Source organism: Centroberyx affinis, unplaced genomic scaffold (genome assembly GCF_046629955.1).
Source record: "Centroberyx affinis isolate AG114_WGS23_722 - 3 ecotype Tasmania unplaced genomic scaffold, CSIRO-AGI_Caff_v1 ptg001546l_1, whole genome shotgun sequence".
Taxonomy (NCBI): Eukaryota; Metazoa; Chordata; class Actinopteri; order Beryciformes; family Berycidae; genus Centroberyx; species Centroberyx affinis.
The window spans coordinates 639,014-650,509 of record NW_027280001.1 but is presented as its reverse complement, the minus strand read 5'-3'; the positions used below and the strand labels follow the sequence as shown (position 1 = coordinate 650,509).

Below are 11,496 nucleotides of genomic sequence, written 5' to 3'. Positions count from 1 at the left end.
GTTTAGTTATGCTGAGCTATAATGGCAGACTGCTATCTAAGCCACAGTTTATATTATCATTTCCCTTTTACTGTATTACAAGTTCAAACTTATCTACACATACAATTTACTGTTGGACTAAGGTTTAGCATCCAGAGTCTTCATCACACCAGAACTATGCTGTTTCTGCGAAAAGACTGTCTGTATATTACATCAAAAAGTGTGGAAATCACTTTGGATACAGTGTGTTAATACATCCCCACATTTAGCAAACACATGTAAACAAGCTGCCAATGCCTTCTCCCCAAGCGTAGATCAAAGCCCAGAGCTGTAAACCTTCAATAATGTCAAGCTTTCCTCTCTGAGTGTGTGTGTGAGGAGGCACAGAATGAGAGGTTTAGCCATTGAAAGCCTCTGATTCCTTTCCAAGACCACTCAGAGCTCCTTGAGTCCAATTCCCCCATCTGCTAGTGGTAACAGTTGTGAAATGAATAATTGGTGTCAAGTGGCCTTGTAATGCCCGCTGTGCAGCCGAGGGCTCAGTCAAATACAAACAGGGCTCAGGCTGGGAGGCTGGGTACCTGTAGTCAGGCTTCAGTCCTTTCTGAGCCCAGGAATTGTGGAAGCTTTTCTCACTTTTCTTGAGTCTGTGACGGATACAGAAATCTGCTTCTCCCTCCTCCTGGGAAATATTGAACTTTACAAAGCCTGTAGTTGAGGCAAAGTCTCCATATGAATGTATCCAGTGTCTTTTTTTGAGGGATTTGGGAAACAATGTGAGAAAACGAGTGAGAAAACGAGTGAGAAAGAGAGTTGTAAGCTTGTGGTGTTAGTGAGTACGGAGACAGGAAATTGCAGGTGTGTTCAAACCTGTGGGGTGGGGAGTCAAATACACCCAACCCTCTCTGCCACACACACTCACACACTCAAGCCTGCACATAGGCAAAGAGCAGTCGATACTTTATCACTCTTATTACATAAAGACATCATTGCACTAATCTACCTCCACAAATAGCAGGAGACACCGACGCCTTCCTGCCTCACACATCTACGCACGGTAAGATCCATACCTACAGTATTTTGTGACATACTGGGTTACTTTATTTCTAGTTTGTTGAATACCACTCTATCCATTTTCTTTTAAGTGAATTACTTTGTGAAGAATAACATCTCAGTCATTGCTCATGTTGGAAAAGGTGTTTTTTAAAACTGACTTTACACTGTGTTAAGCCCTTTCCACTGTTAAATAAATTAAAGGACCGCAGAGCATTTCATGCGAGCTGGAGATGAATTCATTAGGATGTATTTACAGTATTAACAAAGCTCATTGTGCCTGCTGAGTCAATGGACGCCACAGTTTAATTGATGTGAAACCAGTCTTTCCTGTCAGAGTAATGGAAGAGCGAGAGAAAACCATTGATGTTCTCTCATCAATTTATTACTTCAGAAATTATTTGCTTAAGTGTTTGTTTCCCCCCCGGTTTTTCCTATTTATTTTAACCAGGATCGGATTGCAGAGCACACCAACTCTTTTTCAGCTACACCCTGCTACACACACTCGCACAAGTACACACTTTCACACCAGGGAGTTTCCACTACAGCCACAGTCTTCAACTGGTGGTAGTTGAGTGTCTTAGATTTCTCAGCTTATCTTGGATATTGAACTGGCAAACTTCTGATCATAAATTTATAACCTAATCTAATCTATCTCCTGCCTCCAACTATTTCATCATGGCTGGTTTACATAAGATAATCTGATCTTGTTTTGTTTTTATTCAGATTAGTTATGCATTGTTGTAATTTTTGTTTCATAGACCCATTGATTGTAGAATCTGTCATACAGTGTCTGATACTGTATACTGTCTGATGCCTTTTAGTAACAGTCTGATGTGTTGAATAGACATGCATGTAGGGTGTGGCCCCTTCTCTGCACATGACAAAAGATATTAATGGTATATAGGTATTGAGGCTGGTGAATAGTAGTAGGATTTTCTAGCCATAGGAAGAATTCATATCTATTGTTTTAACATTGTTATTAAGGGAAATATTAGAGCATTAGCTCCTAAGTTTGTGGGATAGTATATAAATATTAAAGAAATTGTAAAATGATTGTTGAAAACCAGATTCCAGTTTAGACCAAGCCCTATTATTTTATTTGAGTCTTGGCCTTGTTGTATTTGCTCTGTGTGTGTCAGCTCTTTATCTGATTATAATCAGATAAAGAGCTGACACACACAGAGCAAATGTGTTAGCCACACCCTTCATTAATATCATACTCACATATATGTGAGTATGATATTAATGAAGGGTGTGGCTAACATCCTGGTAGAGTATAACTGATCTGATCTCACACACCTCACACCACCCACTCCATCAATCAGCTGCTGTGGCAGCCATATTGCCCAGCAAGTCATTTTCTTTCTACACCTAGCGACAATATATGACTTTAATACATCATACCATATACTTGCCATGAAATATAGATGTGTTTTTCCACAAGGTGTTGTGACTTTTCTTTACATAAGCTCCTCTAGAGAATTACTGTGACCACAAATTATACAGCCATTTGACTATCATGCTGTGTATGCCTGGATCCTGTATTTGCATTCATGACACGCTGAAACCAGTGCAGCATCCCAGCGAGACTATTTTCCGTACCATGTTTCACCACTAAAGCTTATATTGTTTGCACAGGCAGTGATACACTGTATTTGCTTATCAGTGCTGTTGTATCTGATATCTGAGTCAAGAGGCAGTTAAAGCACCACTGATTGCAGAACTTGTATGTTGCTATGGCGGCAAGCTGACACTCATTAGTGGGATTAGAGGTGTCTCGCTGTCAGAGATCCAATCTTTTGAAATGGTTCGCTTGTCATTGTAGAGCCATCTGTTTCCAGTGAAAAGATACATAACTCATAAAGATGAGCGATGAGGAGGATCTTGGTCTCACAAGTCTGCTGCATACAATATTTACCCGCTGAAATACTTTGGAGGAGATAATATTGAATTCGATGTGTTTCAAACGTGCTGTGGAAGGTTTTGACACAAGTTTCATAATGGATGGGCATGATACAAAGTCCTGATAGTTAGAATACAGATATTGTGCATCAGCATCATTATGATTATGTATTGAATTCCTGTCATCTATGGTTTACTCACTGCCCTTGATCATGCCATGTTTTTTAATGCATCTCACCTATCTTGAATCTTATATACAACCTTGTTACAACCAACAAATCTTGAATGCGTTTTACTGTACTGAATAAATCAGATACCTGTACATACAATATATTCTGTCATATGCACCATGAAATAAACAATGCATGTTCAATGCATGTGAAGAAGAAGGTCATATGTCACCAATACTAGCCTTATGTGTGTGTATGTGTTTCAGTTCAACAGAATGGCTGATGAAAACATAGATGCATTTAGAAGTGTCAGCCGGAAGCCAGGCCTGCAGATATGGACCATCAATGTGAGTTAACCCTAAAATAAATAACATACAATCCACATTACAATGCGTGTGTACATTTTAATTGGTCACGCTGCATTATTTTAAGGAAGTTTCACTTGTGGAGGATTTCTTTCCCTTTAATTAGATTTCACATGCATTTGCTTGGTGTTGTTTTCTTATTCAGCACATGGAGATGGTGCCTGTTCCAGCCCAAGGCTTTGGCAACTTCTTTGAGGGAGATTGCTACATTGTGCTTTATGTGAGTACAATACGAGTTGATTTCCCAAGGGGCTACACTGGTGTTGGTGTTGATGCCCAACATTAATGAAGGCATGCGATTTATGTGTCTGTGTGCATGCATGTGTGTGTGTGTGTGTGTGTGTGTTTGTGTGTTGTATCTGTGTCTGTTTCTGTGTGTGCTAATGGTTGTGTGGTTGTGTTTTTCATGCGTCCCTCCAGATGAGTCAGAACCAGAACTCGTCAGCTGACATCCACTACTGGATAGGAAACTCCTCCTCTCAGGATGAGCAGGGTGCGGCGGCCATCTTTGTCACCCAGCTGGATGAATACCTGGGTGGCAGTCCCGTCCAGCACAGGGAGGTGCAGGGCAGCGAGTCTCCCCGCTTCAGGAGCTACTTCAAAAATGGCTTAATGTGAGTTAAAGAAAGGGGCTGGAATGTGAATGAGAGAGGGAGAGGCTGTTATGTGGAGAAGGTGGGGTGGCAAAACAGAGAGATGAAGACACACACACGTGTGTACACAAACACCTACACAGTAAGCCTCCTGAGACATGGCTTACTTCACTAATCCCTCTGTATGAAATCATTATGACACAAATTAGACTTGTTTTGCTGAGGCTTAGCAAAGAAAAACACAATTTTATTTTGCCCTGTTCATTAACCATCGACTTTCAATGTGCTTTTGTTTTTGTCGTTGACGTAAATTTCAAAATTAAAAAAGAAATGCTCTCAGGTGCTTTTGTATTTATGCTCCTCTTAGTCTGGCATGTTTGTTTTATCACACTTGAACTTTGATAATGTAATCTATTGTGCACCTGACAAATACCTGACCTCTCCCTCAGCTACAAGAAGGGTGGAGTGGCTTCAGGTTTCCACCACGTCGAGACAAACGTCTACAACATTCTGCGGTTGCTGCATGTCAAAGGGAGGAAGCATGTCACTGCGACAGAGGTATGCAGAGGCAAATCTACATCCTCGATCCTTTCTATCCTTTCCTGAGTCACTGACAGGATTTACTGCACTCTGTCCACTACCTCCCATTGGGTCTGTCACAGGCCTAATGGTGGCACTCCCTTTTAAAGCACATTGTTATGGCTTGCGTGTTGTCATAGCTGTCAAAGTTGGTGTTAATTATCTCAGGTGTGTTCTCATTGTTTGCAATTTTGGACTGTGTGTCATTTAGTTAATATGTTCCTTTGTTTGAACTTTACTAATTGATTTCATAAGAGCAAACAATGTCAACTTGAGTAATAGGAAACTATTTGCCGAGTGTCCGTCATGTGAAAGGTTGTGTGTGTGTGTGTGTGTGTGTGTCCAGGTGGAGGTATCCTGGAACAGCTTTAACAATGGTGATATCTTCCTGCTGGATATGGGCAAAGCCATCGTGCAGTGGAACGGCCCCCAGAGCAACAGGAGAGAGAAGCTCAAGGTATACCTCCACTCTGATTGGTTTAAATACCAGTCCTTATAAAAAGTCACGTGTGAAAACCAAGATGTGAATTCAAAGCACATGTAGGTTTTGGATACATGTTGGTTGTCATATGTGAACAATTTTTTTCATGCTGTATTTTGACATTACATGTGGCAGTGTTTACTTCAGGTGGGAACATTTCAATTTGGAGGTGAAAAGTGTTTTTATTTTTTTCACATGTGAAAATTGTTTTCATATTTTCACCTGCCATTACACATGACAATATTTGTTTCACATGTGAAAACTGCAAAGAGGAAAATTCACACGAAAATTCTCCCCTCCCCTCCCTCCTCTCCTCTCCTCTCCTCTCCTCCCCTCTCTACAGGCAGTCCTGTTGGCCCAGGACATCCGGGACAGGGAGAGAGGTGGTCGTGCTCAGATCGGGGTGGTGGAGGGAGGGGATGAGGAAGACTCACCGGAGCTGATGAAGGTCATGAGGGCGGTGCTAGGCCAGAGAACTGGGCCGCTGAAGGAGGCCGTCCCTGATGACAAACCTGACCTGGCACAGAACAGCAACGTCAGGCTCTACAAGTAAAGACTCATTCTTGATCCATTACATCACTGCCGCAAGATGATGGGGAAAAGCAGAAGCTGAAATGCCACTATATTATTATATTACACACTGAGGGCCTCCTGTGTGTGTGTGTATTTAAGCCTTTTTTTCTTGTGTTTCTCATCAGTGTGTCCGATAACAGTGGGAAGCTAGTGGTTCAAGAGGTGGCCACCCAGCCTCTAACTCAGGACCTGCTGCGCTCCTCTGTAATTGGCTTTTCTCATTCTAACATTTTTCTTACATACTGTTCTTCAAGAAAATGGTTTTACATGAATGTAATTTCAGTCATTGTTATTCATTGCTAATCCTCTGCCTCAGACATTTTCTCATCGTTTTCTCCCTCTGTCAGGACTGTTATATTGTGGATCAGGGAGGCTCCAGTGTGCTGGTGTGGAAGGGCAAGCAGGCCTCCAAGGAAGAGCGGCGCTCCGCTCTGAGCAGGGCAGTGGTGAGTATGAAACAAATAATATAAATTATAATAATAATAATAATAATAATAATGATAATAATATAAATAGTAAATAAAATAGAAGTATATCAGAGTTCAAATCATCAGAAATACATACATGTGAAAGGTCAGTAGATAAAATGTTCTGGTTAAAACTCATTGTGTTTAAAAAATCTCTTGTCAACTTTTGGAACAGCTAGTCTATATTAACTTGATAATATGCCACTCATAATGAGATCACAGCATGTGCCTACCAGGCTGTTAACAAGTACATTATATGGTTATTATATATATATGTTATTAGGAGATTTGTAGAGTTTATTAACTATAAGCCATTAAAGATACTCCTCTTAGTTTCCTTACGTATTTCTCACCACCGCTCTCATCTGTAAACCTTTTCCACCAGGGCTTCATCAAGGCCAAGAACTACCCATCCAGCACCAATGTGGAGGTGATGAGTGAGGGAGGAGAGTCAGCCATGTTTAAGCACCTGTTCAAGTCCTGGACAGAGAAAGACCAAACTCAGGGTCTGGGTACTGCCTACAGCATGGGGAAGATAGGTAACCTCTCATTGTCAACGACTCTTCTCTGTTGTGGTGAATTCAGACCTGAGTCAAATAGTATTTACAAAACATAAACTGCTCTGAGTACCTGGTGTGTTGGGTTTTCTACATCAGGACAACTCAGATAGTCTCAGGTAAGTTGACAATGACAGAAAATCATACTAAATTAACTTTCAAACACTCTGTGATTATCTAGACATTATAACACAAATTGCATAGTGCTACATGGCAAATCCCACCCAGCTGGTATGCCAAGCCGGTTAAAACAAGGATTAGTTGCATTGTTACTGGAATTGATGTGGCATTTAGTTTCTTAATATGATCATTGTCCCCTCAGCTAAGGTAGACCAGGTGAAGTTTGATGTGATGGAGCTCCATGCACGTCCTGAACTGGCAGCTCAGCAGCGCATGGTGGATGATGCTTCTGGAGATGTTCAGGTGAGGGAAAAATGCATCATCAGGACAGATGCATTTTTATCTCCAGTGCCGATGTTCAGGTTCAAATGAGGCACAAAAAAAACCACACAGAAAACCTGTAACTGTCAATGTCAATGCTCCCTGCCAGGTGTGGCGCATTGAGGACTTGGAGCTGGCTGAGGTAAACCCCAGCACTTATGGACAGTTCTATGGAGGAGACTGCTACTTGGTGCTGTACACATATAAGAGATCAAACAAGCAGCAATACATCCTCTACATGTGGCAGGTTAGTAGATCACAAATAAACCATTCAAATCTCCTCTTATTTAAAGCTCTCTTGTCAACTTTTCAAAGAACAGCTAATCTAACTTGATTTTATGGTTGTCTTCTGCCAGGGCCGCCATGCCACTCAAGACGAGATCACAGCATGTGCCTACCAGGCTGTCAACGTTGACAACAAGTACAATGGGGCACCTGTCCAGGTCAGGGTGATCATGGGAAAGGAGCCTCGCCATTTCCTGGCTATTTTCAAAGGCAAACTCATCATCTTCGAGGTGCGATCTGTCTCACTGAAAAGTGATTTTTTTATGCCACTTTAGATGCTCAAATGCAAACGTTTATAAATAATTCTGTGTCTTGTGAGTTTGTGCATTTGCAGTAGTAATGGTAGTAGTGCTGAAGTAGTATGAGAATTATTGTATTATCTCTCAAGGGGAAATTTCTCTAGCAAAAAAGTCATGAATTCAGAGTAATACAAAATGACAAAACGTGATGAAAGCTGCATGAAAACGGATAAGTGTAGTGGTAAAGTAAATGTTGAATACATGCATTTCTTTGCCTGTGTGCAAATCTCTTATTTGCGTGTGTGCATTGTGTGTATGTGTGTGTGTGTTTGCCTATAGGGTGGCACAGGCCGACCCGGGGTGGTGAACCCTGACCCGGGTGCCAGGCTCTTCCAGGTGAGAGGGACTCATGAGTTGAACACCAAGGCCACTGAGGTGCCGGCGAGGGCCTCGTCTCTCAACACCAACGATGTCTTCCTGCTGAAGACTGACCGCCTGTGCTACCTGTGGTATGGAAAGGTGCGTTCTTTGGTATAGAAAGCTGCAAAAGTGCAAACTCTTTAATGAATAACTGTGTTTTTTTGTGCTGTATGTGCATTTGTGTTTGTTCACTTTGACCCAAATCCATGTTTGTTTTATGTGTGTCTTTTATCTGTTTCCAGGGCTGCAGTGGTGATGAGCGGGTGATGGGGAAAGCACTGTCTGATGCGCTCTCCAAACAGGACAAGCAGGTGGTGATGGAGGGCCAGGAGCCAGCTGAATTCTGGGTAGCGTTGGGAGGAAAGGCCCCCTACGCCAGTGACAAGAGGTAAACACAGACTGTAGCAGCATCACGCCTCATAACCTTTCTGTTTTGTGATATTATTGTGACAGTCTACTGATCTCAGAGGGAGAAATTAATCTGTATGCTCATATTTAATTATTTAACTATTTAACTATTTAATTAAAGCAGAAATGCCATAAAAAATAACTTTAAAAAAGAGCTTCTCAGATTCATAACATAACAGAGCCCTCTTTGGTAGAAGCTCTCTGAATGTGGATTTGTCTTTAGGATTGGTACAAAAAGCCGCTTAATCGTATAAACATTTCTGAACAATTAATAAGCTTACATTTAAATCTTTATGGATTTTTTTTTTTATATCAAGCTCATTGGAATGTGGCCAATACCATCTGAAGCCAATGAAATATAGCATGTTGACCCACAAAAACAGAGAAGATTACACAACTGTAACACATACACACACTAATGTTGGTATCCTCTGCGTCATTTCAGACTGCAGAAGGAGGAGCCTCCTCACAGTGCCCGGCTGTTTGAATGCTCCAATCAGACAGGTCGGTTTCGAATGGCAGAGGTGGATGACTTTGCCCAGAGTGACCTGGACGAGGAGGATGTCATGCTCCTGGACACCTGGGAGGAGGTGAGAGGTATCATTATGCAGAAAAACAGCCTCTGCCTGGGTCAGGAGCTTGCAGCCAGTGGAGTTTAGGAAATTAATAACAAGCTGTGCATTGGAGGATTCATTTGTCACATTGATTAACGATTAGTAAAATGTAATTACAAAATATATTTAATGAATTTCCAAAATGCATTTGTAGAATTCTGGAATGGATTGTTTACTCTCTTTCTCTCGTTTTCTTTCCCCCAATTACCTCAGATTTTCTTGTGGATTGGAAAAGCAGCCAACCAATACGAGACCAAGGAGGCATGCAACAGTGCACTGGGGTACCTCAGGACCCACCCAGCGGGCCGGGACCCTGACACACCCATCATCTCTGTCAAACAGGGATATGAGCCGCCCACATTCACTGGCTGGTTCAACGCATGGGACCCCCATAAGTGGAGTGTGAGTTGAGGTTCACTGTAATCCCACCGTGTCTTAATACAATGATTCAGTATAATGGGCACACCCCAAATCACTATTCATAGTATTCTATGACAAGTTACAAGTTCTATTAAGTTACACAAGTATTTATAATCAATAAATCTAGTGATTATCACATTGGTATGGAATGCACACAGTATTGTGAGAATACTATGAATAGTTTTGTGTGAACAAAAAATCTAACAAATTAGGAAAAAGGTAAAGTCACATGTGGATGATTTAGATTTATAGAATTGTTTGCAGATGTTTGCTGTGAGGGACACTGCACTACTTACTCATTTTCAGATCTGGTTTACTTGATCTTCTCAACAGGGAGGAAACTCCTATGAGGAGATGAAAAAAAAGCTGGGTGATGCAGCATCTCTCTCACAGATCTCTGTAGTAAGTGATTGACTAACACTAATCCTAGCACTAACTGACTGAAATAAGTAGAAATGTCATGAATGCAGTAAACACTAATATCACAAATGTAATTAATACTAATGTCACTAATCTATAAAATTTTGAATGGTTCTATCATTCTGCATTTTTTTTGTGATGTGGAAATCCATCTAAACATGATTTCACATGTCCATATCTCATGTCTGTAGGACATGAACAACACAAATCTGAGTAAGAGTCCTGTTGGACTTGGACCAGGTGGAGGTGGTTACCGAGCCCCAGGAGGCCCTATGACCCCCCCTCCGGTCTACAAGCTCCATGGAGGGGACCGGTCCCCCAGGCCCTCCAGTCCCTCTAGCCCAGCCAGCCAGAGAGCCCAGTCTTCTCTGTCTATGACCCTGTCCCCCTCGTTCGGGGGCCCTCCGTCTCCCTCATCTGGAGGCACCGTGTCCCCCTCGTTCGGGGTCACTCGGTCTCCCTCACCTGGAGTCACCATGTCCCCCTCGTTCGGGGTCACTCGTTCTCCCTCACCTGGAGGCACCATGTCCCCCTCTGCTGGAGGCTCCCAGCTCTATCTGGACCCAGAGCTGCTCATCAACAAGGCTCCCAGTGAGCTGCCTCAGGGAGTGGACCCCAGCCAGAAAGAGGTGGGCACAGCACAAATCCTCACTCATAGCCTGGCACAAAAGCATCGGGGCTCATTGTGTGATTGGCGTTATTAATGGTGTGAATGCTGCGGAGAGTGCTGTGATTCAGTGGGAGGTGGTAAGTAGAGTGATAAAGTCTCTTTGACAGCCAAACTAAGTCTTGTGTCCGTGATTAGGATGTGTGTATGGATCCACAGGGGTGTGATGTTAGTACAGAGGTAATAGCACTGGGTATACAGTAGGGGTCAGGATAACCATTGTCTCTCCTTCAACCTCTCTGCTCTGTTTACAGGACTACCTGTCTGATGTGGATTTTGAGAACCTGCTTGGTACAAGCCGCCCAGATTTCCAGCGCCTGCCAAAGTGGCGGCAGACTGACTTGAAGAAAAAGGCAGGACTTTTCTGAGAATGGGAAGCAATCGGGATCATAGGGAAATCTATGGCTAAGCTAAAACATCAGTTTGTTTTAAAGTTGTCATACCTGTCTTAAAGTACATGCATGCACTTTTCAAAGCAAGCTGTAAAGCAAACTGTGTGGCAATGTTTTAGCTACTGTTAAGAGTGACAGGATTGGTTGAGACCAGATCCTACTGAAAATGTCATTTTTTAACAACTAAACAAATTGTATGCCAGAGTAATTACAAATGTTATCTTGAATATTGTAACATGATTAATAATCTTCAAAGTAGAAATAAAAATCAGGAATCCTATGAATGTAGCCAACCCTTATTTAGGTTTTTGAGATAATTTTCAATTGTTGTGCTGTTATGTTTTTTTCCAGTAATATATTCAATATTTGATGCTGATCATCAACTATCAAGTTTCAACATATTTCTCTCAGTTGCCATTGTCAAATCACGTATAACATGAATAAACAAACACATCTGACCATCAGGGC

The 11,496-nt window shown here is 42.0% G+C and overlaps 1 protein-coding gene across 2 annotated transcripts; it reads left to right on the top strand.

Annotated features, from left to right (window-relative positions):
• The first annotated feature begins 903 nt into the window (after positions 1–903).
• vill (villin-like) lies at positions 904–11,482 on the top strand. 2 transcript variants are annotated; one of them, XM_071527594.1, is made up of 20 exons: positions 904–1,036; positions 3,374–3,454; positions 3,618–3,692; positions 3,893–4,086; positions 4,515–4,623; positions 4,991–5,101; positions 5,469–5,674; positions 5,824–5,902; positions 6,046–6,144; positions 6,551–6,704; positions 7,045–7,145; positions 7,273–7,410; positions 7,520–7,678; positions 8,027–8,206; positions 8,350–8,495; positions 8,961–9,105; positions 9,343–9,531; positions 9,883–9,951; positions 10,161–10,598; positions 10,891–11,482. In XM_071527594.1, the coding sequence occupies exons 2-20, from the start codon at positions 3,383–3,385 to the stop codon at positions 11,002–11,004; spliced, it is 2,778 nt and encodes a 925-aa protein (XP_071383695.1). In that variant the 5' UTR covers positions 904–1,036; positions 3,374–3,382; the 3' UTR covers positions 11,005–11,482. The 2 variants fall into 2 exon arrangements, with proteins under 2 accessions (XP_071383695.1, XP_071383696.1); XM_071527595.1 differs by lacking the exon at positions 9,883–9,951.
• Positions 11,483–11,496: the final 14 nt, after the last annotated feature.

Coding starts and splice junctions, on each gene's coding strand:
- vill (XM_071527594.1), top strand. CDS start 3,383: ATGGCTGATGAAAACATAGATGCATTTAGAAGTGTCAGCCGGAAGCCA. Junction 7,411..7,519: donor ACATCCTCTACATGTGGCAG/GTTAGTAGATCA, acceptor GTCTTCTGCCAG/GGCCGCCATGCCACTCAAGA. Junction 7,679..8,026: donor GCAAACTCATCATCTTCGAG/GTGCGATCTGTC, acceptor GTTTGCCTATAG/GGTGGCACAGGCCGACCCGG.